Source organism: Rattus norvegicus, chromosome 13, assembly GCF_036323735.1.
Source record: "Rattus norvegicus strain BN/NHsdMcwi chromosome 13, GRCr8, whole genome shotgun sequence".
NCBI classification, from domain to species: domain Eukaryota; kingdom Metazoa; phylum Chordata; class Mammalia; order Rodentia; family Muridae; genus Rattus; species Rattus norvegicus.
Genome location: NC_086031.1, coordinates 35,025,160 through 35,053,086, shown reverse-complemented (window position 1 = coordinate 35,053,086; position 27,927 = coordinate 35,025,160). Strand labels below are relative to the sequence as shown.

Here is a 27,927-nt window from a genome sequence, read left to right as displayed (position 1 = left end):
TCAGCAGTGTTGTTCCACTGAACTCCTCTGGCTCAGGACTTGGAAGGCACTTCCACTCAGTTCTTTCCGTCCCTTTCACACCAGGGGTCAGTTGGCTCTGCCAATTCTGTGACCTCTACCATTGCCTCAGTAAATGCTTGCACCATCTCCTAGCTGACACCTGCAATCTTGCCTTCCTCCATGCCCTGCCATTGGTCACCTTCCACACCAACTTAGATTAAAACAGGACGTGTCTTATCTCGATGGCAGGTCTCCATCAGCTTGTGTCTGTTTATGTGAGCTCGACTGGCTTGCTTTACTGACACCTCTGCTCCCCTAGACGGATGTGTTGAAGGTAAGTGCTCTGTCTCATTTATATCTGTGTCTCGGTGAGTTCCTAACTGCTTACTCTATACAATTGTTGACAGGGATGTACAGAGTGGCTAAGAACACAGGCATTGAAATTGAACAGATGTGTGTTGAGTTTCTGCCTTCTCTTCCATTTTATTGCCAAATGATGCTAGACAGTGCTTCTGAATTCTGTCTGCATTAGGGTTTCTTTAATGGTATATTAGGATTCTACAAGAACTTTTTGAAAAGGCCCAAGTCTGTCCTTCAGCCCAATTAAACTAGACTATGTAGAGAGTACACATTGAGACCTAGAAAGATGTCATGTGCAAGACACATTATTACTTTAATAAATTTACAGGTGGTTCTAATTTACAGCTAGGGTTGAGAACTACTCAAGTGTCTAATTCAAAGGGTTTATATGCATGGTATAAGAGTGCATTTAAGGGCTACGGAGATGGTTCAATAACACAGTGTTTGCCATGGTACAGAGGATGAATCAACCATATAAAACCTGGGGACGGTGGCATGTTCCTGGACTTCCAGTGCTGAGGAGACACAAACAGGAGGATCCCTGGGGCTTGCTGGTCATCCAGGAGAGCCAAGTTCATAAGCTTTGGGTTGAGAGACCTTGTCTTAAAAAATAAGATGGGGTGAAAATGAGGAAGACATCAAGTATCACTTCTTGGCTACACACACACACACACACACACACACACACACACACACACACACAGTACCCTGACACACAATACAGGGCTAATGATGATGCTAATATACAGCCTTCAGTTGTAGCTTTTCCGTCTCTGATTATTATCCTCCTCCCTTCTTCTCTCCACCCATTCTGGAGACTCTGCCTTTCTGCCAGCTCGGGGAACATACTGAGTTTCCAGCTATCGTATCTTCACAGTTGTTCTTCAGCCTGCCCTCCACAGTTTTCGATCTGACTTGAAATCACATTTAGTCTCCAAGTACCTCTGTTCATTCAAGGTACACCTTTTTAGCACTTGTGGTTTGAATATGCAGTATCTCCCCCCAGGCCCATGTGTTTGGACACTGTTTCCAGCTGCTGGTGATATTCAGGCAGTAAAGCCCTGCCTCAGAAAGTTGATCACTGGGCTGAACCTTGAGGCTTTATAGTTAAATCATATTCCCTGTCCATTTTCCAGTATGATCAGCAGACTCATTGCTCCTGTCCTCTTGTCTTCCCCACCACGACAGATGGCAGCCTTTCTTACATGACCTAAAATAAAACTCCTTTCCCCTCAAGCCATTTCCTGTCAGGTATTTAGTCGCTGCGACAAGAGACATACCTAACATTGCCATTGCGTATCAATTTACCCATTCATTGTGGGTCTCTCGCTAGACTGCAAGCAGCAAAAAGGAAAGAGGAATTTATCCATGGACTTCTTCCTAAGGCCCAGTGTCTGATGTCTGTTAGCTGCTCAGTTTACAGTTGTAGAAGGGATGAGTGAACTAAGAAATGATTCATCCTATGATGATCTCAAAGAGGCAAATTTTCTCTTTAGGCCCCCTTAACTATATGTATCAGTGTTGATCTGCTTTGTTTTGCTTGCTATAATAAAATATCTGGGACCAGGTCCTTTTTATAGAGAAGATGTTTATGCTCACAGTTTTGGAAGATCAAAGTCTAAGACACTTGGCCAGGCTGCTTGAGCCTGGGGAAGGTCTTCTACCTATGAGGCAACACAGTAGACAGTAGAGAGGGGACATGTGTAAGAGGGCAGGAGCTTGCCAAAAGGAAGGAGGCATGCTCTTTTTATAACAACCTGCTCTCTGATAATGAATCCATTATCTACCCCATTCAATAGAGTAGAGTCCACTGTGCATAATGGCTGTTTATTTGGCTCCGCCTACCTCTTAAAGGTACAGCAGTTGATATCCCCATATTAGGGCAGATTTCCATAAACCAGGCATTAGAGAGGCCATAACCAAACAAAAGCAGTATTTCACGTTAAAACAGGGCTAAAGAAAATCTCCGAGTTTCACCATGTGACCCCAGCACTTAGGAGGCAGAGGCTCTACAAGTTCAAGACCAGCCTGGTCTACATAGTTTCAGGTCAGCCCTGGATACACAGTGAGATCTTGACTTAAATATGACCTCAGACAAACAAAAAAACTACCAAAAAAAAAAAGTAAGTTAAGATGGTTTCTAGTATTTGGGGTTCCAGTTACTGAATAGAAAAACCTGCCACATTCTTTGGTTTTAATGTCTGGATGCTTTGAATTTGGGTAAGATTTCTAAGTGCTGGGTTCTCAGAATGGGGCTTACTGAAGTATCGGCCCACAGACAATAATTCCCGTTAGTGTTAAGGTCGAGTTGCAGAAGAGATGAATGAATCGTAAATGATTCATCCTATAATATCAAAGAAGCAAAGTTTCCTTCCGCTTTGCTTGCTTTACAGAAGTAAATGAAGCAAATGAAGTTTTTACAGAAGTAAAAGCAGTCCAGTGACGTCTGTGGGGGTTTGCTTATATTTAGCTACAATGTTTATTCTTTTTTTTTTTTTTTTGCAGGTACATTTTTTTTTAATTTTTTTATTAACTTGAGTATTTCTTATATACATTTCGAGTGTTATTCCCTTTCCCGGTTTCCGGGCAAACATCCCCCTCCCCCCTCCCCTTCCTTATGGGTATTCCCCTCCCAACCCTCCCCCCATTGCCGCCCTCCCCCCATCAGTCTAGTTCACTGGGGGTTCAGTCTTAGCAGGACCCAGGGCTTCCCCTTCCACTGGTGCTTTTACTAGGATATTCATTGCTACCTATGAGGTCAGAGTCCAGGGTCAGTCCATGTATAGTCTTTAGGTAGTGGCTTAGTCCCTGGAAGCTCTGGTTGCTTGGCATTGTTGTACATACGGGGTCTCGAGCCCCTTCTACAATGTTTATTCTAAGTTGCCCAACAGTCTGTTTCACTGAAAGATCAAACAGTAAATATTATTGGGGTGGGGTAGCAGCAGAACTATCAAATCACTGATATTTCTATCAGTTAAAAGGACTTTTAAAAATCCCCTGATTCACTATTTCACTTAATATCTATAAAAAGAAAAACCTAGAAAAGCAGGACCAACTGGACCTGATTTCACATATGGAGTCAGTGCTGAGACACAAATAAGGTTTCAAAAAGACTTCCCCAGCATTCCGGTGGAACAGAACCAACTTCAAAGTAGTCCAAAGTAAATATGATCTCACCGCCCTCTTAAGTCATACTCTGACATCAGTTTGTTTTGGATTTTAATGTTGCTGTGAAAAACAAATGCTTGGCAAACGGATTTGAGGGAGGATGCGCTTCTTTTGGCTCCCATTAAGGAAGGACATAGGAAAGGCATGGCCACGAGTGTGAGCATGGTGGTGACCGGTGTTGGTGATCATAAAGTCACACTGCATAGGCAGGGAAGTAACAGGAAACCGAGAGGAGTGGTGCTCAGTGAGCTGCTTCTTTTTTATTCACCTTGAGACCCCAATGGGGCTGCCCACATCCACATGCTTCTTCCTTCTTTCCTGAAACTTTTCTAGAAACATCTTCCCAGACATACACCTAGAGGTGTTCTTAATCTTGCCAAGTTCACAAAGACAATTAGCCACCCCGAGTGTATTTTTTTATTTTTCCTTATAAAATTCTTCATTTGTGCCATCTAATTAGCCCAGGCCTTCAATTATTATGCATAAAACCCTGCAGGAATTAAAGTTAAGAACCAGAGGAAAAAAACCATGCCGAGACTAGTACATGTCGAGACTTCTGGTCCAAGTTCAGCTTCTCTTATTTTTAAGAAATAAACGTGTTGATAAAATGGTGAAAAACCGTTAAAAATGCTTCTGATTGTTTTGTTAGTTCAAAGTAAAAGAAAACAAAGGCATTTAACCAAATGACATTCTCTTGCTAAATTAGAGCAGTTACTTTAGGTCCATATTTCCTACGAAACTCTCCTTAAGACCACTGTAATCAGATTGCATCTATAATACATTTTTGGCTAAGCCCTCCAAAAGATGATATACATGGAACAACACAGTAAGAGGAGGTAATTGAGACAAACTTTGGTATTGGTCTTTAAAAGCAGCCCTGTAGAGAAATGTAGCAGTGGTCAAGGAATATAATAAAAATACATTGTATACATGTACAAAATTTTTCTTTAAAAAATTAGTCCCGAGGTCTTCATACACTGTATTTTCATACTTACTCCCTACTTTCTCGACACATCATCCAGATTCGTCCTCCCCTTTCCACTCGAACTTCTAAGTCCTTAAAATTTTCAAGGAAGAAAGAAAACAAGACTTCTCTGTACCATTTTTCCATACAAAATAACAGTTCATCCGCACTATCTTCAAAGCGCACTATATCCACTTTTTAATTATTGGTTCCTGTTCTAAAAGGAAGGGTTAGCTGGGCGTGGTGACGCACACCTTTGATCCCAGCACTGAGGAAGCAGAGGCAAGTAGCTCTCAGTGAGGTCTGCCTGGTCTATCCCGGTAGTTGTAGATCAACTAGGGCTACATAGTGTGACCCTGTCTAAAGAAGGAAGCGGTTTAATTAAAAGCAGATTTTTGACAGTTAAGAGGTGATAAGGTTTTGTGGTGCTTGTTCTTTGATGCAAATCTCTCGAGAGCCTGGTTGATGAAAAGAGCTGCCTTTAATCTGTATTCAGAAAGGATAATAAGGCAGATTCCAAAGCGGGAAGAAATTCCAGGTGAGAACTGCAGAGCCCATCTTCGGGCTCGCAATTGCAGGAGTCTCAGGCTGCGTGTGCGTGCGTGCGTGCGCGCACGATTCCCTCACTCCACCCACAGAGTCAGGGCACCCGTCAGAACCCTTGACTACCGAGGCCACCAACAACAGCTGATTTCGCAGCCTCTCATCCTCCACAAGGTCCCCGCCTCCTTCCAGCCCGGAGTTTCCCGAACACCGGAAGTCCTTTTGCCCCGACTCCGTAGAGCGGAGGCGGTGCGCTCAGCGGCAACCGGAAGCTCCTCTGCCCCGACCGTCAGCCAGTAGCGCCCCGGCCGCGCAGGCGCAGTTCGGTTCAGGCGGAGCTGTGGGAGGGGAGTAGGTTTGGGGGCCGGTCCCTGAAGATGGCGGAGGCGGGGGTGAACTGGGGGTCTCCCGGCAGAGCTCAGGTGAGCTTATTTGGAGAGGGACGCCTCGAGGATGTCGGTGGCTTTCGGGAAGAGGAGCTGTTTATGCTTTAACGTTGAAGGCTGAATATTCCTCGTAGGAGGTGTTGGGGGATCCAGGACCCGCAGGTGGGGCCTGCTGGGCTAGGGGTCCCAGCTTACCTGGAGAGAGGTCAGCGAGATCTGGGAGAAAACAGCAGCAGGCCCAGAGTGGGACAGGCTTTACGGGATGCCGAGGTCCCTGGACAGTGGAAGACTGTCATAGTGGAAGAAGACTGGAGGACGGCGGAAAGGGCGACCCTGGAGGTCTGTTTGGGGACAGAGATGAGCCAGCTGTCTAGCGTACACCTGACAGGACTCGAGTGTCTTGTAGTCTGGGAGAAAGACTCAGGCTTGTATGGGAGATGGATCGAAATTAGGTACATAACCGTAGTAAGTTTAGAATCTACCAAAATAAGAGGACTCCTGAGTTGAAGAGTAGGGATTTTGGGTCGGAAGTGAATACCTTTTAGATATATATCAGTGTGCAGCCAAAGAGCTGTTGCTAGGGCCTAGAAGTCAGTTGGTGATCGTGGTTGTGGTTTTAGCGTCATTCCGTGAGGATGAACTGTCTGGTAAAGGAAAAACAGTGCTTTGCTGAGAATAGGGTTAGGGACTTAAGTGGAAAGTTGTTCTCGGGTGGTATTAGCTATGTAGTTGGGTGAAATATATACCCTGAAATATTTGCTGTTTTGTATGGTTGATGAGGAAATTCTTGGAGAAAGAGCAAATTGAGTCGGCAGTTGGGACACTGAAACTAGCTAGTTTCGGTGTTGCAGGGAAGCTGACCACGACAATGAAAGACAGTCTCCAGTTCTGTCTGCTAAAAAAAAATAATAATAATAATAAAAAAAGAAAGAAAACCGCTTCCATACGTGGCTCCAACCCCACTCCTAGCTTTGGGATTTGGCCCTGATGGTGAACCAGTGAATGAAAATGAATAAAGGGGTGTCCCCTATTAATGACCTGCAGGGAAAAACAATGCCTGATGTTCTCTTCTTCCAACTTCTTTTCTGGATTTGTAACCAGTGATATTATTGTTGTCATAATACTCAGCTGTCTTCTCTTATGAAATGACCAATCTGTGAATCGTTTGTATTTGGGGAAATTTGATGCTTTTTAAACTGATAATTGTGTTTTAGACAGAGCCACTGAAAAGGGAAAAGATAATGTGCAGTTCAGTAAAAACAGTGTTTTCATTGTTTCTAGAAAATTATCACCAGACAGTAGAGTAACATTTCTTAAGGACCAAGCTTTCTGTTTAAAGCTGTAAGCTGTGTGACTATTGGTTGCTTAATCTTTTCTGTGTTTGGGTTTTAATGTAGAGAGAAAAGAGCATCAGTATATCGAGGAAATGCACTTGTTCTTCCTAGAGTTCTAATGCACCTTTTGAGAGTCATATCTATGTGCTTTTATTTAAGGAGGGTTAAACCATGTCGTTGAATTGTGCTTTTTTAGTGCTGACGCGTTTTCTGTTTTCTGAATGCCATTCTAATGAGCACAGCATGTGTTGAAAAAAGGAGGGCGGTAGTAATTTGGGGATGTATTTGACCCAGTCTCTGAAGAGAGATTCATCTGAGAATGCAAACTTACCAATGTGACCACTAATCATTGAAAAATGAATAACCTTGTTTGCTTGCAACCACATGGTTCTTAAGTTACTAGATTTAAACCAGGTGTGGTGATGCATGATGGAAATCACAATGCTTGAGGCAGGAGAATCATAAGTTCAAGGTCATCCTTGACTGTATATTGAGTTTGAGGCCAGACTTAGAAGAAAGAAAGAAAGAAAGAAAGAAAGAAAGAAAGAAAGAAAGAAAGAAAGAAAGAAAGAAAGGAAGAAAGAAAGAGAGAAAGCAAGCAAGCCAGCCTAAATTCCAACTAGTTCTTAAGTTAATTATATTTCATTTTTGTATTTTTTTCAAATGCTTATTACCTGTTAGTATTATTTTGATGGTCAACATAAACTTTGATTTACTTGTAATCTACTTAGGCCTCTTTTCTGTCTAAAAGTAATGGTATGAATCCATTAGTGTTAAGTCACAGTGGGTAGTATTTTTCCAGCTTTGATAATTTGTACTGATCTAGCTAAACTATGCAAACTGTTCTTTTGTGTTCATTAAGGCACTTTATGGCAACTGTGGATCAGGGTTCAAGGTAGAATACTGCATGTCCTCTTGTGAAGTTTTCCCTTAAATTGTAGAAAGCATTGTTTTGCAGTTAATAGTTCACGAGGACCTTAAAAACAGTTTGCTGTACAATACCTAAGGTGGAAGGAACTGTTCATGGAGGCAAAGTAGTTGGTCCAGACATGGCTGCCTGGTAACAACTTGGCCATCTTGGAAAGTTAAGCCAGGTTTGGTGGCTCAAATCTGTCATCCTTTCCCTCTGGAGAACAAGGAAGGAGAATTAAGAGATTTGAGGCCAGCCTTGGCTGCATAAGTGAAATCCAGTTTGGAAAAAGAAAAGGGCGTATTAGCCTATTTATCGCCATTGACTCGTTAGGAGCCATTTAGGTATTATGCTTTTTTTATGATCTAAATTTTTCAATAAGATTAAAAGCTTTGGAGAGCCTAATTTCTTTTAGATATAAGAATAATACTTAAAAATATAGCTCTATTTGTTTTAAGAAAATGTTAATAGCAAAAGGGACTTTAAAATAAATTATGCTCTGTTTATTCCCAGAGCCTCTAAGGTATCCTATCCTCCTGGTTAATACTGATATTATAAATGTGCCTTTTAAACTTTATTTAAAAATTCTTTATTTACTATGACCTATCATCAGTGTGTATGTGGGAGAGGGGTTGCCTGAGACAGCACACATGTGGAAGCCAGAGGACAACTTTGAGAAGTTGATTCTTTGCACCTTGGGATTCTGGGATCTGACTCAGGCTGTCAGCCTTGTATAGCAAGCTCCTTTACTCTCTGAGCTGTCTCCCCAGCCCATTAAACATGGTTTTCTTTTAAAAGGAACTTCACTGTTGTCTAGGAGGTAGTAAGTACTTCTGGAATTTCCTATGTGTTTGACCAACCATGTTACTATACATGTGGTAAGAGGACCCAGAAATGACTTCTCCCTCCCCAGATCTAGTTTTCTGGTGTTTGTTTTTTGGTTTTTTGTTTTGTTTTGTTTTTTCAGTCAGCGTCTCGTGTATTCTTGACTAGCTTTGAACTTACTGTGTAGCTGAAGACAGCCTTGAATTCCAGATCTTCCTGCCTCCACCTCTCACGTGCTGGGACTGTATCCCTGTTCCACTCTGCACACTATAGTAATTTTCTTTCCTGATCTTGTTAATTCTTCTGCAGACTGTGTGCGACACTATTAAAGTGAGTGAAAGTACCGTTAGATTGATTGGGCCATCCTGTGTCTGCCTGTCTGTCTGTCTGCCTGTCTATCAGTCCCTCCCTCCTTCTCTCCCTTCTTCCTTCTCCTCCTTCACATTCTCCTCTTCCTTTTTGTTTTGTTTTTCTGACAGGGCCCCAGTAGCCCAGGCTGCTTTGAAATTTACTACATAGCCCAATCTGACATAGAATTCGGGGGTGCCCCTACTCAGCAGGTTTGGGCCACGGCACCTCATCTGTTGTGATGGCCCATTGTTGACTTTGGATATTGGAAATGTTTAAGTACATGTGTGAACTCTGAAAAAAAAATATGCACACATACACATTTTTGTTTTTCCTTGCATGAAGCTCAAATACAGCCTGGAATAGATGGTCTCCTGGCTCCCTTCCAGTACTAAAATTTTAGGACATTGATGTGAAGCATTGTAGGCTTTATTTTTGTCCCTGGTAATTATATATCATTGTGCTATGATTTAACCACACTTAGTCTTTTGGTTCTGCTTCAAATAAACATGAAACAAATGCTGTGTTATTTTTAAAGGAAACTCGAGGGGGTGAAGTGGGAAACTAAAGAAGAGCTGCCAGGAAAGGTCAGATAAACAGCAGTGGGAGAACACACAAGTAAACAGCCCAAACTGTCTTCAGTAGACCAGCAGAATGAGAAAAGGAGTCTGTAGCAGTCAGCAGCTCCATTGGAGGACAGAGCCTCCCCCAGGGCGTTTGGAACCCTGTGGGTACAATTTTGGGCATCACAAGTGGGGGAGGCCTGCATTTAGTGGGCAGGAGCCAGGGATGCTAAATAATATGTCATGCTCAGAACAGTTTCCAGTCAGCAAGGGATCTGCGACCTAAGTGCCAAGGCTTCTCTGACAGACTCTGATCAGTTAACTCTGGAGATAGATGAGACTAGGTAATTAAAGGTATTTATCCGTCTAAAAATACTATTGAACTGAAGGTATATGTTGCTGTTCTGCTTTGGAAAAATGCACAAACAGAACAGTGGTTTCTTGACTCTTACTCGTGCTCTGTGGAGGGGTAAGGTAGCTGTGCCTACATAGAGTCAAGGAAGCAGGGTCTGCGGTTGGTCTCATGCAGTGTGTAAGGAAGCCATTTGAGGTATTTTGTTTGTTTGCTTGTTGATATTTTATACTTTAAAGCATCTTTTCACACTGAAGTAGTATATATTTTCATTCCACAGGGCTGGGATATGGTTCAGTGAGTAAAAATCAAATCCCAGGTTTGGTTCTCAGCCCTGCGCAAACAGATTTGGTAGCACGTATTATCTCAGCTCCAGGAGTAGGGGGTACATTTAGAAGGGGTTGGTGGAGATGGGAGGATCTGAAATTTAAGACCAACCTTGACCAGCTTGTGAAACCCTGTTTTAAAAAAGAAAAGCCTATTGTTTAAGTATTCATTAATGGTATTGAAAATTATGGGTTTTCATATTTTGTAATAGCTATTTCTTTCAAAGTTTCTTATTTATTCTTTGTATCTATGTGTCTATGTGTGTACTGACACATGTGGGCATGCACATGCTACAATATTGTGTAGAGCTCACAGGACAGCATGCAGGAGCTGATTTCTTTCTGTCACCGTATGGGTCCTAAGAATCGAACTCAAGTCATCAGCCTTGGTGGCAAGTCCCTTTACCTACTGAGCCATCTCGCTGGGCCCATATGACTATGGACCACATATAAGTATTGTTCTGAAGTTTAGACTTTGAGTTTTGTTCAAAAAGTTACATTTAAGGTAGTTTGAAAAGCAGACGCTTACAGGCAATGTATTTTAAATGATGAGGTTCTAGATTTGTCTTTCCAAGGACTGCTGAACCAGAGAGTTTGATCCTAGAAGAGTGAACCCAGCCTCAACTATGTGGATCAACTACTCCTGTGGGCTAAGCAGGGAGCTTGCTGCACGGAGAGATACAGTGGAGATCTAATGGTGAATAAGACAGACATAAAAGGCTTATATCCCATAAAGCAGCTCTACACATAATTACAAGCTAGCTATTAGAGGTTCTGTCTGTGTGAGATGGCTCAGTGGGGAAAGCTATGTCTGGCAACCACAGTTTGATACCCCAGGACCTACGTGGTGGAAGACAAGAACTGACTTCCACTAGTTGTCCTCTGACCTCCACACGTGCACTGCGGCAAGCTCGCCCACTCACATATACATATAAAATGAACTTCATTCACATAAAATGTTTCAGGATTCACAAGCCATACTCCCTAGGTATTGCCTTACAGAGGTTCCCAGGATGAAGTGAAGGAGTTGTGTAGGTGTAGTGTAGTTGGGTAAGACAAAACTAAATGACAGAAGAGACACCTACTTGGTGTTTTCACATTTCAAACCTGTTAGTATGCATTGGGAACAGGGACCTGTCCTTGTTAGAAGCTTACCTTCATGCTGAGAGCAAGGGAGCTCGATGGGTTTGATTCACGCCATGCGCTTGCTAGGTGCATAGACGTGACCTCTTAGCTTACTTCACTGGTAATACACTTAGCTCTCAGGGTAGTTGCTGCTATTCTTAGTGTCATTGTTTTAGTTTTTGGGACAGTATCACTGTGCAGCCCAGACTGGTCTTGAACTCAGTCCTGCCTAGACCTACAATGTGCTGGGATGATAGATATGCCCCACCACATCATCCTTAGGGATACTGTGAGGGTTAAATGAGCCACCCATGTCAGGTACTTGGAAAAGTACATGCAAAGGCTTGTTACTTTAACACACACCAAGGACAGCTGCATTAGCTGATTAATTTGTGTTACCACAAGGAAATACTGAAAGCAGGCTGACTTTGTAAAGAAAACATGTTTGTTTATTCAGCACTCTGGAGATTCAAGGGTGTGGCTAGTTAGCACCGTCTGTGCTCTGGTGAGGACCTTAGTGGGTGGCATGAGTGTGGCTGAGAGGGTCAGATGGAATTACCAGATAGGGAACACAGGGTCTGGGATCCCATAGTCTCTTCCCTCCCAGGACAGTGCCCCCAACTAGCCTAAAGACATTCTTTTGGTATGTCTGTCTCCGCCATTTTGAAAGATGTTGTATAGCCCAGGTTGGCCTCCAGCTTTCTGTGTAGTTGAGGGTGACCTTGAATTCTTGATCATTGTTATAAGTGTGTACCAAACCCCCATGTACTCCCACCTCAGCCCTAGGTTAGATTCTTTTTCTTCCTGATTTCATCTCCCAACATCACTGCAGCGAGCCCTAAACTGACCACACAGCAGTTGGGTAGATCCCACCTGGACCCCAGCAGTCAGTTTAGTTAGAGGAGTGCATGAACTCCCAGACTGACCCTCAAAGGTGGTCAGTGGGTTGTGCTGCATTCTCTTGGTGCTTTTCTTCTGCTTCCTCTACCTTGTCAAGTGCATGCCAGAGGTAGACAGTGGGTACCTGCTTTAGTCTTCTTCCACTGTGGTTTTGAGACAGACCTAGGCCAGCCAGTGAGCCTGAGGGATCCTCCTGTCTCCCTCTCTCCACCACTGCACACCTGGCTTCTTTATGTAAGTGCTTGGATCAGATTTAGGCCCTTGTACTTGTGCTGTAAGCACTTTGCTAGCTGAGCTTTTATCTCAGACCCTAATGTTGACAACTCTCTCCTTTTAAAGTTTTATTTGTGTGTGTTTTATGTTTGCGATTGTTTTGTCTCCGAGTATGTATCACATGCATGCCTTGTGTCCACAGAGCCCAGAAGATGGCATTGACTCCACTAGAACTGGAACTACAGGCATTGTGTGAGCTGTCCTGTGGGGGCTGGGAACCTAGGTCCTCTGCTTGACCTTGTACTGCTGAGCCATCTCTCTAGCTCTGGCTGAGGTCTCTTGAGTCACTTGTTGTGCCCTAGTGAATACACATGCAACATTTATTTTTTTACAACATGCATATAAAGACTCCTTTAAAGGATTTTCTTAATTGAGTAAATAATTTAAATAAATCAGTATAAGTTCATTGTTTCATTCTGTTTCTGCTCAACTAGTACTGAAGCGTGATCACTTGTGCTCATGTGTCAGCCCCATGCTGATTCTTTCTTTTTATCTCTTGTAGGATTTCTGGTAGGCTCCACGTTCAGACAGGATGTGGTACCATTGAGACATTGGTCTGCTTCAGTCCACAGTTCACCTTTTCCACTGGGAGCCTCATTTCATTTCTCGGCTTAGGCCTCCTGAACTTATGAAACCATGGCGGAAGGAGAGACGGAGTCACCTCGGCCTAAAAAGCGTGGCCCCTACATTTCCTCTGTCACCAGCCAGAGCGTGAACGTGGTGATCCGGGGAGTGGTGCTCTTCTTCATTGGCGTGTTCCTGGCTTTAGTGTTGAACTTGCTTCAGATTCAGAGAAATGTGACACTGTTCCCACCAGATGTGATCACCAGCATCTTCTCATCTGCATGGTGGGTTCCACCGTGCTGCGGTACAGCCTCAGGTGTGTGGAAGGCATTTCTGTGTTGCTTATGTTGGAATAAGGCCCTGCTTAAGTAACAGTGTGTATTTGTGTGTGGGTGGGTGTGCAGGAACACTTGTGTGCCTGCATGTTGGCGTCTTCCTCAATTATCTCTAACTTGTTTTTCGAGGCAGTCTCTCACTAAACCTGGATAGCACTAACTGGGTAGACTAGCTGGCCATTGAGCTCCAGGCACCTGCCTGTCTTGTCTTCTCCAGCACTGGGATTACAGACGTGTGTCACCACAGTGACTTTAATAGATGCTGAGGATCTGCACTGAGGTCTTCATGCTTTTGTGGGAAGTACTCTACCTGCCTCATGGAGGATATAATTATATGGAGTGCAGTGGACCTGGACCTCTGTGAGTGAAGTTTGCTGTATTTGGTGTATGCATGCAGTCACGTAGTGTCCCCCATCACCCGGCAGTGGCGTTTCTGTCATTCCCAGGCTTTCTATGCCCTTCTTCCTTTGTATCCCAGCCTCAGGCTGCAGTGGCTCTGCTCTCTGTCCTCCAGGTTTATCCCTGCCTGCTCTGCTGTCCTTGGAGTCAGCCAGTAGGTGCCTGGTGCCTGATGGTTGCACCTTTAAAATGTACCCATAACACCAGTTCTCGTTCTCCTAGGGATGAAGCATTTAAAATCTTTTCTTTTTCTCACTTCATCTCCCTCTTATTCTGAATTATTTTGATAATATCCACTGCTGTTTAAAAGTTTTGACATAAGGGCTATACTTTTGGGTTTGAAGCAGACACAAACTTAATAAGTAGAATAATTTTATTCAAGTTGAAAACTTGGTGTATTTCTAGATTTTTGTGTATGGTTTTATCCTTTCTGCCTCATTTTTAAATGTAGCAGAAGAATAATAAATACTCGAAGGCATCAATGGGGTAGACTGTCTGTGCTTAAAATCCTGATAGTCCTCTTAGTGACTTTGACTGTGTTCAGTAACGGACACTGATGGCCAAGTGAGATGTGTTCTGATCTTCAAACGATGCTGAGCTGCTGTAGTGGACAGCTCTTTAGCTGTGCCTAATGCCAAGGTCAGTGGGTCAACCCTGCGTTATATAACAAGTAATAGAAGGTAGTCACAGCCATGTGGGAGAGGATGATTGTAATTCTGACTGTGTATGCTTAGTGTGCATGAATACCTTACGACACAACACGGGGTACCTTTGTCCTACATCCTAGAGCTAGAGGTTGCAGGCATGTCCGTCCAAAGCCGAGGTTCACTTGTGGGGTATCTTCAAGTAATTTTGTGAAACCTACTGGACAGTGATGTAACCCTGCTACATGGACAGATGGATATTGTTGCAGTCAGATTACATGTGGCTTAGAGAGCCCTGTCAAGCTATGAGAGGCCTTAAATTAAGATAAGTCATCACTGCCTGGTCTCCCCAGGGTTATCGTTCTCTAAGAAGCAGTCCAGATAGACAAGAGAGCTTGTAGCTTATTCTTTGCTGTATCTGCACATCTACCTGTATTTTCCTTTACTTAAACTCAGAAGATAAAACATTTCCCAGTAGCTGCTAGTTCTTTTTTCCCCTTCAAGATAGACCTTAGTCCTCCTGACTTAGGTTCTTAGACCTAGTAGCTGTCCTACCAGGGTCTCCAGATTCACCACTTTACTGTAAAGGAACAGGAGTCACCTGTCCCTAAGGGCGGTCCTAGGAAGCCGAGGCGTCTTGAGTCATTGCTAAGGAGTCTCACAGTCTTCTGTGGATTACTCTCCTTTTCTCTCATCTTTCTTTTCTTTTCTCTTCTTTTCCTCCTCTTCCTTCTCTTTATCCTTCTCTTCCTCTTCCTCCTTTTTTCTTTTGGTAAGAGGATGTTTTTGGGGATTTCTGTAATTTTTTAAATTAAAATATGATTGATTTTCTCCTTCTCTATCCTTCCTCTAGCCCTCCTTACTCTCTCAGTTTCATGGCCCCTATTTCTTTGTTAGTTTATTACGTACATAGACACACAGACAAACAGACACACTACACACACACACAAACACACAAAACCTGTTTTGTCATGTTATTTGTATATGTATATATTCAAGTAAATACAAGATTTGTATTAACTGAGAATTTTATATGTATGGATGGAATTTTGTTTTTTGTTTGTTTTGGGATAGGGGCCACTATGTAACTTTAGCCTGGAACATATAATGTAGACCAGGCTGGCCAAAACTCTTCAGAGATCCACCTTCCTTTCCCTCCTGAGTGCCAAGATTAAAGACCTGTGCGACCATAGCTATCCCAGCTAATACATTTTGATTATATTCACTTCCTACTCCTGCCTTCTCTGCCTTCTCCCCTCCCTCATCCCAGCTCCACATCCTCACGCTTGATCCCCCTTTTGTAATCTCACAGAGTCCAAGTACAATTTGTGCTTCCCATACAACAGTCCATTGGATAGTGGCTGAGCTGCTTGGGGCCACATGCTTAAAGAAAACTGATTCTCTCTTTTACCTGTCAGTGGGTCTTCAGCTACGGAAACTGCTTCCTGCCCTGTGCTGGACAGTTGACAGGCTTCATCGTGTGCAGGCGGCCACAGCTGCTGTGAGTTCATTAGTGCAGCAGCCTGGAATGCCCAAAAGATAGCCTCACCAAGGTCTTCCCCGACGTCTCTGATAGTTCTAAGCCTTGGAGTGAGGGGCTGTGACATAGATGCCCCATTTGTGGCTGAGCACTCCACAGACAACAGACACTCTCTCTTCTTTGTGTTTATTGCCATTCACTGCACAAAGAAACCTCTCCAATGAGAAGTGACAGCTGCACTAGTCTATGGCCATAAGCGTGCAGGTTTACAGGGAAGCTTGAGAGGATGTCCACTTAGCAACATAATAGTAGTGGGGTCACCCTGGGGCCTGTGAGCTCACCTGTGTGCACTCTTGGTCAGATTAGCATTCTAGGCACGTGTTTGCTGTGGGGATCCCTGTAACATCCAGACCACTATCGCACTCATGGGCATAGCTTACCATTGCCAGGCACTGCAGGGCAGGGCTCACAGCTGGCTAGCCAGCACGGAGGAAGCTTTCCTGTCAACACCAGCCTGGCTTCTCTGGGCCTTGTAGCCAAACAGTGTGGTGTCTCCATCAGGAGGGTCTAAACAAGCTTACCTAAGCAGGCGTTGTCATGGACTCCCTCCTTTATATATGCAGTGCACCAGAGCTGAAGAGTCACCAAGGAGCCTTTATCAAGGGTCTCTTCTTACTGTCTTGTTAATCCCATAATGGCCTCCAACTCACTGTGTAGGTGAGACTGGCCTTTTCCTTTCTTTTTTTTTTTTTTTTTTTCAAAGCTGGGGACCGAACCCAGGGCCTTGCGCTTGCTAGGCAAGCGCTCTACCACTGGGCTAAATCCCCAACCCCGAGACTGGCCTTGAACTTCTGATTATCCTTTCATTTCCTGGCTGCTGGGACTAGAGGTTTAACATTACTTCAAAAGACAATTTCTGTACTGTGGGTAAAAGAAGTAGAGAAGTTGCCTCAGAAATCACAGGTAGGTAAGCCTGAGAAGGTCATTTAAAGGGTCCTGTTAGTTAAACAGTTCTCACTGCTCTCCTGAAGAGGGAGGTTCTGTCCTCCCCAGTCCCCACCATCCAAGGTGAGCCTACAGAGTTTACACCATTCTCATGGTATCTTGGCCCCAATCCCCTGGGCTTGGAGATTTTTTTTTCTACATTGATTTTTGACCCAGCCCACTTCCCCATGTTCTGTTGAATTCTCTGGGATACAAGAACAATTGTTTCTGATGCAGAATGTGGTGACATGGTTTTCCATGCTCAGGGTTAAAGCCTTCTTGTGACATTTTGTAATGCTATGACTCTTTCTGGACCCCAAGCTTCCTTCACGCTCAAACCTTACAGTTTCCTGGCAATGCTACTTGTTTCTGGATATGCCTTAGTCCTTTCAGGTGCCACCCTCTGTTAAGAGAGCTGTTCCCATGCTCCTGCCTGCAGAGTCACTTGTATGGAAATTTTCTGGTCAGCCCAACACTTTACCTCTCCTCATGGCAGGAATGGAGTAAGAACCCCTCAGTATCCTGTCATTACTTAGTCCGGCATTCAGTCGTGTCTGACTCCGTGCCATGGGAACACATCCTCTTGTTTATTGTGTGTACATGTCTATGCCCATGTGTGTTTGTGTGTGTGAGCACACTCGTGCCAAAGGACTAGCTCAACTGTTATGTCTCTGATGCCATCTACCGTGGTGGTGGTGGTGGTGGTGGTGGTGGTGGTGGTGGTGGTGGTGGTGGTGGTGGTGGTGGTGGTGTGGTGGTTTGGTTATGAGACAGTCTTTCACTGGCATGGCACTCGTCAGGTAGGGTAGACTGGCTGGCCAGCAAACCCCAGGGAGCTGCTTGTCTTTGCTTCTCAGTGCAAGGGGGTTACAAGTTCCACCTCCATGCCTTGTGTGTGTGTGTGTGTGTGTGTGTGTGTGTGTGTGTGTGTGTGTGTGTGTGTGTATGTGAAGTAAATTCTGAAGATCAGGTGCAGATCCTTGGGCTTACACAGCAAGCACATTACCAACTCAGCCCTCTTTAAATCCCCAGGAAATATCAACAGCCAGATACATTATGGGGCTTAAGTATTTGGAGTGAAATCATGACCTGTCTCTGTTGTAGTCCCCCGTGGAAGTATGTCTTGCTGAGTACTGTGGCTTTCTGCAGCACCCCTCGTTGCTAGATGTCTAATTTAACTGTGTTCCTTTCCTGCCTCGCTGCACTGAGCGCAGCACCCTGAGAGAGTGATGGCTTACTACCAGTGCTTCACGAGCTCCTTTTGTCTTCAGTCTTGGCAGACTGTTACTGGGAATCACTTAAAGATATCAGAAGACATGTGATTTTACATCAGAACCATCTGATTAAGCAGGATTGTATTTGCATATGATTTTACACAGTGTGATTTTAAGTCTCTTGTTTTTTGTTGTTTTTTTAAATGGTGAAAAGAGAGAGGAGGAAGCCCAGACATAGTCCCTGGGCTCTCAGACAGCGGAGCCTCACTGCGCTGTTTGTTCCTATCAGACTCTGCCATGCCTTTATTTAAAGGGAAGAAAGAGAGACATTTAATGGGAAGTGACAAGCTCCCCCAAGTTCTCCTTCTCACTGAGCAGCTGAGCACCATGCATACTCAACAGATTTGGGTTTTTATTGGCAAATCCCAAGGTTGGCAGCTCGGCCATTTAAATTCCTTCTTTGTGTTTTCACTTTCCCTTCTCAGTTGTCTCTCACTTGCCTAGAAATGTAGTCAGTTTTACTTATTTACACCTTTGCACATACATGTCAGCATCTCTACGTGATAATTCTTTACCAATGGCATCAGCTGCTGAGGAGAATTGACTTGGAATGCCTCCTCTGGTTGAATTTTTACTCAGGCACAGGCAAGCAGGAGAAAGATGGCAGGGGGTTGAGGATAAATTAATTGATCTATAGGTAGATAATAGATAGTAGGTGGGTGGATGGTAGATGACAGGCAGACAGGGGATAGGTAGATATGTGCATCATATGGGTCTGCATCTATGTATGTGTATGCATTTATTATACAGAGAATCAGGGAATGACAAATGAGCTGTTTTGTGAAACCCCTTGAGGAAAAAATATCATTTAGACATGTTTCAATTATTAGGCATGCTTGTCATTTTAATCATGTAGAAATTTGAAATGCTGTCACTTAAACCAGTGGGATTTTTCAGTAGTGTGTTTTAAACAGGACCATAATGAGGGCTTTCTTTGTGTGTGAACATGCGTCTGTTGGTGGGTGGATGCAGAGGCCTGAGGATGCCCTTGGCTTTCCCTCCTCAGACACAGTCCACCTTAGGTTTTCTTGTTTTGGTTTGCACTCAGTTCCTTAGGCTTGCAAGGCAAGCTCTTCACAAACTGAGCTGTCGCCCAGGTCCTGAAACTTACAGTTCAGCAGCCATTGGATCTCTGTGTTGCTGTGGTTTGTCACTGGTCTCAGGATGGCCTGTGAGCCAGCTATAGTCACCAAGCTGAGGTAAAGAACACAGAGCTCCAGTCTCTTCGCTAGGTGGAAGAGGCTGGGTTGTCTCTTCCTACGCTGCTCCTTTGCTCTGTGGGCCTGTGCTTTGTAATACGAATTGCTTTCCAGTGTGCTTGTTTACCCTTTTAATTTTATATTTAAAACTTAAAAGGATGTGTGTTTTTGTGGAGAGATAGTGCAACACTTAAGAGTGTTTTCATGTTCTTTTAGAGCACCTGACCTGAGTTTGTTTCCCAGTACCCATGTTTAGTGGCTTCCCACCTCCTTTGATTCTCGGGATCCTATGTCTTCTAGCCTTCATGGGCCCCCAAATGCACATGCACATACTAGCAGGCACACATGCACATATAGAAACAAATTTAACAAATAATCTTTAACAAATCAATAAGTTTTCTTGTGGGCTTGGGAGATAGTCAGTGCAGCGCTTGCCTTGTTAACATTGGTTTGACCCATCAGAACTCACATTTAAACAAAGGAAAGGAAAGGAGAGTGGGGAAGGGATGGGAAAGAAGAAAGGAAAAAGCTAGGCATGGTGGTTGGTGCCTGTGTGTGATCCAGTACAGAAGAGCTGGAAGCGGCTGGGTCTCTGGTTATTGGGCTACCAACCAAGCCTACTCGGTGAGTTCCAGGTGAGTGAGAGATCCTGTTTCAGACAACAAGGTGGGTGGTGGTTGAGCAATGACATCCTAGCTTGTTCTTTGGCCTCTACATGACTCCGTGAACACAGTCAGAAACATGCACAAAATATGCACATAAATTTCATGTCTTTGTTAAGTATTTAAGTTAGGGATAGACAGAATAGTTTAGGTCTTAGTCATGGATATCTTGGTAGTCAAGAATGTTGATTCTCAAACCAAGAGCTAGCTGTTCACTGAGATAGCCTCTTCTTACTTTTTAACAGCAAACTTACATATTATCTGTAAATTTGTAGAGTTTTCATTTATTTTTAAGACAGTGGTCTGACTATATGTTAAATAGACTAAGCTGACTTTGAACTCAGATTTCTGCCTGCTTTTTTCTCCAGTGCTAGGGAATAAAGGTGGGCACTGCCATACCTAGCAAATTTGTAATTCTCACGTGCCCCATGTCCTTCCTTCTTTCTGTATGTAGAAAGAAACATACCTGTAGGTAGCCTTTTGTTTTCAGAGAGGTGCTGTGAGAGGATGGTCTGGAAAGCCTTCAGGAGAGTGCTGGGTGCAGACAGGAAGCTGGCCAGGCAGGGCATATCTGCATAGCATGTGGTCAGACCTTGGGAGCCTAGTGTAGAGGGGACAATGTTGTGCGAGCTCACGGCCTACCCTCTAGCTTCTCTTTAGATGCTGTGTTTATAGCATACTTAGGTGCTGTCTTGCTTGAGGAGTACACACTGTGCTGACTTGGTGCTTTCGAGTCTCTATAGTACTGTGGGGAGCTACACTAGTGTCTGGTTCCTTGTGAGTCACTCCCTCAGGGCGTGTTGCCTTTAGAGTGCTGTGGCTTCTTCACAGCTTTCTGCAGTACGCTGCCACTGTCGGTTTCCTTGGAAGGTAAGTGAAAAGATTCAGTGGTGGTCAGTCACTTGTGTTCCTTTTTGAAGGATCTAGAAAGCAGCTGTGTGATTTGTGTAACTTAATTGCTGCCAGTGCAGTATTGCTGATGACTTACTTTTTTCTTTATTCTTTTCACAGCTGTGATTGGACTATTGTACCCCTGCATTGACAGGCATCTAGGAGAGCCACATAAATTTAAGAGAGAGTGGTCCAGTGTTATGCGCTGCGTGGCCGTGTTCGTGGGTATAAATCACGCCAGTGCTGTATCCTTCTGAAACATGTGATGACGGGGCAGCCTGCAACCTTCCTGCCATCACCTCTGTTGTTCTCAGTCAGTCACACCACAGTGTTGACCCCATTGCTGAGATACCAGGGTAGCGAGTGTGAGCTTAGAGTGGGGGTAGATATGCTGGTTTTCAGTCCCATGTTAACACTCTGCTCCTTAGGCTGTTAAACTCCTTACACATAACTTTCTTAATCTGAAAGTTGAATTTTCAAAGCCTCACCTTCTCATCCCTTTTCTTCATTTAGGGTTTGCAGGTAAGGACCCTGCTATTTTAGGTATTCTTTCAAAAGTCTATTTTTAAAGAAGTTATACTGTCATTTATTGGTTATAGACAATACCAAGAAGTACCCCTCCAACAAACACACACACACACACACACACACACACACACACACACACATACACACACACACATACACACACACACACACACACGCATGCACACACACTTCTTTATAATATAGGCTCTTACTATGCTAGCTAACCCTAACTGGTCTTGACATTTGACTCTTCTGCTTCAGCATTCTGAGTGTGTTGTGTTTGTGGTTTGTCGTTTCTTTTGGGGTTTTGTTTCAACACTTCTGTTTTTTACTTTTCGTTTAGAAACTTGCTAAATGTCTGTCAGTGCAATCCAGATTCTTACCACTCATGTTGAGCCTCTCAGCCTGACCTCTGATCTGTCTGTCTGTCTTTTTAATAATTTTTATTGTTTGTTCTTGTCATACACTTTGTATACAGCACACTCTGATCACTGTAGCTCTCTTTTTCTTTCCTCTTATCTCTCCTCTTTACAAGTCCTTTCCCCACATCCTTGACTTTCTCTAATTTTCGGTTTGTTTGTTTATTTGGAGATCCACTGAATTCCAGGATCACCTGTATGGCAGTAGGTGAAAGTAGCCTTTGGATCTTGGTGGGCTCCTCCGTGGGTACACTTCTGAAGAGGGTGACTCTCTTCCTCTAAGAGCCTCTCTGCATCCATGATTGACTATCAATAAGTCCCCTGTAGGCAGCCATACCTGTGAGATGTTTTCTGCACTAGCGGTGCGATGTCCAGAGGACAGTAACTACTGCCCTTCTCCTTAGGCTCTTTACATCCTTTTCACGACCTTTGAACCTTAGAGGGAGTGAAAACATGTCTGTAGGAACGGGCATTCAGTCATCCCTAGTTCTTGACACTTTGAGCAGCCATCTTTTCTGTATTTAACACCCCACCCCGTTCATTTCATTGCAAAAAGAGGCTTCTGTGGTTAAGGAAGGGGGCAGCAGAATAGTGTTTATCTGTCTATGGGCATAAATGTAAATATTTAGAAAATAGGGTGACAGTTAGCTCACCTAGTGTCAACTCTAGGGCCTAAGTCCTCCATAACCTTGGGTTTTTGACTGGGTTTACAGTGCCAGATTTGAATTCCCTCTTTTGAGCTGAGTTTGGAATCCAAGCGGAGAGTCCCCCGTTACCCCATTATAGTGAGGCCACTTGAGGCTGTGCACAAGTCTTGCCTGGCAGGTTGGTATTGTAAGTTGTAGGGCTCACAGTTTGGTAAGATGCCTTTTCTCCCCGTGTAGCTGGTATAACATCTTCAGCTTTATGAGAGCTCGCCAGCAAGGAGATGCTCCCGACTGAGTTGTAGTTTGATTTTTATTTACCTTGCAACCAACCAACATGCGTGTTATCTTCAGCAGTAAGGTCCTAATCACCAGCCAGTTGTGGTAGGGTCACCAAACGGAATGCAAGAGGGACACAGCTCCGGAGGAACGATCTCACACCTGGCACTGGCAGCCTTGGTTCTTGGGGTCAGCATTGTCCAGAAATGCAGGATTTCTCTCTTCTAACTCAGTCTCTACCTTTAATTTTTAAATTGGATTATAAGCTATTAAGCTTCTATTCAACTGCTCCATACATCCTTCCTTGCCCTCCAGCTCTTCTGTGGGTGCTAGGATCCTAGCTCGGGGCCTCCCCACTGGGCCACCCCCACAGTCGCACTGTTGATCTTTTTAGGAGAGGAGTTTAAGTAGCCCTTCTACAACTTTAAATGTGGTTTTGGCTTTGTTTCTAAGAGAACTACTTAAACATTGTAATCTTAGCTGTCACATCTATCCTTTAAGGAAAACCTAAAATGTTTACAAATTTATAGCAAACATTTTTCATATTAAGACTTTTGGAAAACCACAACATACAGCCGCTGAAATTGATGTATTTGACTTCTTTACCCTAGAAACCTCCTTACTGTGCTAAATGATTTAGTTAGCAGAGATGGACCCTATTAGAATTATATCCCATCATCTATTTATGTGGATGCCTCTTGCACAGAGGAATGAGTGCTCAGAACTTTTTTTTTTTTTTAAGTTTTCATATAAGGATAGCCAAAAGAAGAGAGAAACGTACTCAGATGAACTGTTAGTTTCTTGCTAAATCAGCCACTCACAAGAACTGATCTGTTTGCTTGCTTGCTTGCTTTTTGAGACAGGGTTTCTCTGTGTAGCCCTGGCTGTCCCAGAACTATGTAGACTAGGATGACCACAAACACAAAGAGATCCATTTGCCTCTGCCTCAAAGTGCTGGGATCAAAGGCATGCACCACAGTGCCCAGCTTAAAAACTGATCTTAAGAGAGTAGCATACAAGAGTCCCAGATGCCAAGGTTTCAGCTACCAGGGGGTTTATATGCTTTAGTGAGAATGTGGGAATGGTGGGGAAAAGTGGGTATCAGGAATCAGAAGTGACGTCATGGGCAGAGAAAGGAGAGGTTGCTGAAGTACTGGCAAGGCCAGTTAGTTTGGTCAGGTCAGCCAAGGTGGAGCCTCTGGGGCATAGAAAATGTCCTTTTAATGACACTCAGAATTAATTTTCTTAGTGTAATCCTCTAGCAAGAAGAAAAAATCAGAAAATTGAATTTGTAAGGCTCCATTCTACTCAGAGATTTTTGAGTAAAAGGGGCTATACATTTGTGAATAGACTTAAGTGGGTGCCAGAAATAAAATATCATCAGAGCAAAGTGCCCTGCTAGAAAGTCACAGGCACCAGAATAGCTTGGCAGGGGGGAGATAATGTTCACTTCAAGGCTTTATCCTCAACAAATTAAAACCAGAGCAGTTGACATAATAGAAAGGGATGCTATGTCCTTGGTACTCTTGTTCTGAACTGCATTATTATAAAATGTGTCTGTCAGTAAATCACACAGCCAATGTGGTACCCTGTTAAATAGCTGTCAGCTCTTCTATTTCCAAGTTCCTGTATGATTTTCAAGTAATTCTAAACCTTTTTGAGAAGTATTACTGATTTTCTTTTCTTTCTTGCTTGCTTCCTTTCTTAATTTTCTATTTTATTTCCTTCCTTTTTTCCTTCCTTTTTTCCTTTCTTTTTTCCTTCCTTCCTTCCTTCCTTCCTTCCTTCCTTCCTTCCTTCCTTCCTCCCTCCCTCCCTCCCTCCTTCCCTCCCTCCCTCCCTTCCAAAGGTGTATTCTTTTAGCAACACTATCCAAGGTGCACGGTTACATCTTTAGCTATAAAGCCACGTTCTAAAGAGCACCTGACTTTACAGTTAGGAATGTGTATCACCTGTTTTCTTTCCAGATAGGTTACAAGAAGGTAGGATATGTTAATTAATGCTCTCTGTATTTGGTGTTTAGACATAGTTTTATTTATACCTAATGTCGTGTGTTGTGTTAGAAGGTTGAGGACAGTCCAGCAAGAGCAGATTTTCTCATTTTAGAGGAGTGAACTGTTGGTGTCACTGGTTTCCTTGTTTCTGATGGCTCCTTAGCACTGGTCTCAGAAAGTCGACTTCGACAACAACTTCCAGTTTTCCCTCACACTGGCTGCACTGTCAGTAGGACTATGGTGGACTTTTGACAGATCTAGAAGTGGTTTTGGCCTTGGTGTTGGAATTGCTTTCTTAGCAACCGTTGTCACCCAACTGTTAGTCTACAATGGTGTTTATCAGTAAGTATTGTCCTTGTCCCCTGGCTGCTCTGTAAATCAGCACTAACTACATTCAGAGTTGAGGGTCACATGGGGGTAGCGGGTTTAATATACAGACACAACTTACCTCCGTTACACTTGTCTTGAGTGCCCTTGGTCTGCCTCTGGGTTATTAAAACAAATATTTCTATTATTCTAGATACACATCTCCAGATTTTCTCTATGTCCGCTCTTGGTTGCCATGTATATTTTTTGCTGGAGGCATAACGATGGGAAACATTGGTCGTCAGCTAGCAATGGTAAGCCGAGGCCCACGCACATGCGAGGTGCATGTCACTGCTTCTCAAAGCAGCTGTCCCTCAGGAGAAGCATGGGCAAGAACAGTGGTCTTTGAACTCTCTCTTCGACTTTCATTGAAATAAATCATTAGAATGAATTTAATCTGAGGAATATTAATACTTGAGGAATAACTAGAGAGAAAAGGAAAAATAGGTTATGGGTAGGGCAGTATAATTTGTTGACCATATTTGATGCTTGATTTTTGTTGTTTTGTTTTTATTAATTTACAGTTTTCCATTCCATAAACAAAGAACTTTGTTTGTCTTGAGACTAGGTCTCAAGTGGGCCACCTGCCCTTGAGCTCAGTACGTAGCCAAGGATGCCCTTGCATTTTTGGTCCTCCTGCTTCTACCTCTCGAGTGCTGAGATTGTAGGCTGCACCACTACACCCAGATTACATGGTACTGGGGATTGAACCCTGGTTTTCTTGGCAACTGAGCCACACCCTCAGCCCCTAGAAAAAGAACAATTTTAAAAATAAAAGGGAATTAATGTATATCATACCTTTCAGTAGCTATTCTTTTAGAACATTGTTTTAATTGTGATCCTTTATATTGTTACATATTTTTATGTTAAATCATAGAGCTATTTGAAATAATGATTGGAATTCAACTTTGTCCTAAGTTCATGGCTTGCCCTTGGCTGATCTCTGAGCATAAAAGAAACATACTGTGCCCATTATATATATTATATTATATTATATTATATTATATTATATTATATTATACAACACCAGCTGTTGTGACTTGCAGTGAGGAAATTTTTCTCTCCTTTGCTGGACTCCACTGTTGTTTTGACTCTCAGAATGTCATTGTGACTATTGGTTCTTGGAGGAATAAACTGAATACATACTAAAAATTTTCATTTTTAGAGTTTTTAATTTGTTTGAAAGTTGCAATTCACAAGAGATTAATGTGTTAACTTTTTTACCTTTTTGCAGTATGAATGTAAAGTTATTGCTGAAAAATCTCATCAAGAATGAAGAGGGCAGAAGTCTCAGCTGTTGTGTGGAAGCCATGGGAAAGCACCGTGGGTGCGAGAGGCGCACCAACAGAACTTTGGACTGGAAAATTTCGAGGACACAGTTTTTCCTTGATTGGGGTGTGTGTGTGTGTGTGTGTGTGTGTGTGTGTGTGTGTGTGTGTGACACACATGTTTTTGCAGTCTGTGATTGCTTCTGTAAATCAGTTACCAACGTTTCGGTATTTGATTTCAATAAATGTAAGATATCTGTGCACTACATGAAAGATATGTTTATGGGTACATGAAATTTCTAAATTTTTTTTTACATACCATACATTGTACATACAATGTTGATGTGCCAAACTGTTCTGTTACTGACACAGAGAATAAGAATGCTTTGAACAATTTAGAGTTTAGTGAAAGAGAAAAAGAAAGCTAAAAACAAAGCGAACAGAAAGCAACTGTGTAGCTGGCCGTTCCCTCTTGCGGCTGGTGTGCCTTTTCCTGTTTCTAATCAGCTGTGCTGTCACAGCACCCACATGCGTGTTGTCTCTGTTGCTGTTGCTTCAGAGTTTCAATCTTACTATATGGTAACAGTGAACTTCCCTAGAATGGTTTTAAGCCTGCACTACTGTAGGGACCCAAAGAATACTTTTCAGATTTCTCCAGAGGGAATATGTAATGGACAGGGGTGGTTATCAGCATCACCCTGCTTTGAGTCTACATTTGGAAAAGTATAAATGACTAAAATTAGGGGATTTGACTGGATAACTATGTTTGGGAATACTGTGTGGTCCTCTCTCTGCTACAGAAGCCAAAGTGACATTAGCTATCATTTGCTACTGAAGCTCACTGCTTCAGCACATGGATGAGTAAGAAACACAGGCAGATCAAGGTGACAGCCGAAACCTGTTGGATTCTAGAAAGCAGGCCGTACTGGTGGGATCATGCCATGTGACTGGCCAGCTATGGCGGGCCTGAGTTTGTGACCTTCACCAGTGCAGTCTGAGGATGCTGGAACGTGTGTGCTGATGTGTACTACAAGGTCCGTCCTTGGAGAGTGTGGAGAGCGCACTTTGCACCCCATTAACAACCCCTGCCACGTACTTACGGGTTAAGTGTATCGGCCGACTCTCCACTCACTCTGCATTTCTGAAATTGTTAATTGTCTGGCACACAAGGGTAAATTCTTCTGACTTCTGTGGTGTGCGTGTGCTTCTGTTTGAGTGTGAGAGAAAATGCAGACACGTGTCTGTGTGCGCGTGTGCCCATGCTTCCCTGCAGTGTCAAGTAGACATTTTAATTTTCTTTCTTGTAGAGCAATGCTGTCAGACTGAAGTCTTGTACACTGGAGTGTAATATGCTCTGTGTTCTCAGGCGGAGAGTGTGAACATCCCACGAGTAGTCCATACAGAATGCGTGTACACAAGCCTAGTGGCAGTAGTGGTGAGCGCACTGCTATATTTATTATTCTGTCTTTCAGATGTTATTCATTTAGAACAAATAAGGTATATTTTTAGAATCAAATTTGTAAACACTATAAAATCTTTAATAAGTTATAAGGTCTATGATATGTTTACTTTGAAAATTGCTGTTGAAAGCAAGTTGTATTAAATATGTAATTATCACCA

General features: G+C 43.3%; 1 protein-coding gene across 8 annotated transcripts; it reads left to right on the top strand.

Annotated features, from left to right (window-relative positions):
- Positions 1-149: 149 nt before the first annotated feature.
- Positions 150-27,927, top strand: Insig2 (insulin induced gene 2). Of its 8 annotated transcripts, none has more exons than XM_006249668.5 (6): positions 150-334; positions 12,880-13,257; positions 20,930-21,054; positions 24,849-25,015; positions 25,194-25,293; positions 26,274-27,927. In XM_006249668.5, the coding sequence occupies exons 2-6, from the start codon at positions 13,014-13,016 to the stop codon at positions 26,313-26,315; spliced, it is 678 nt and encodes a 225-aa protein (XP_006249730.1). In that variant the 5' UTR covers positions 150-334; positions 12,880-13,013; the 3' UTR covers positions 26,316-27,927. The 8 variants fall into 8 exon arrangements, with proteins under 8 accessions (XP_006249730.1, XP_038946348.1, XP_006249729.1 ...); XM_039090420.2 differs by having other exon boundaries at positions 177-334; positions 24,837-25,015; XM_006249667.5 differs by lacking the exon at positions 150-334 and adding an exon at positions 3,941-5,457.

Excerpts from the sequence above, each read along its gene's own strand:
- Insig2 (XM_039090420.2), top strand. The coding sequence starts at position 13,014 with ATGGCGGAAGGAGAGACGGAGTCACCTCGGCCTAAAAAGCGTGGCCCC. Across the intron at positions 13,258-20,929 it reads GTGCTGCGGTACAGCCTCAG|CTGTGATTGGACTATTGTAC; the intron begins GTGTGTGGAAGG and ends TTCTTTTCACAG. Across the intron at positions 25,294-26,273 it reads TTGGTCGTCAGCTAGCAATG|TATGAATGTAAAGTTATTGC; the intron begins GTAAGCCGAGGC and ends ACCTTTTTGCAG.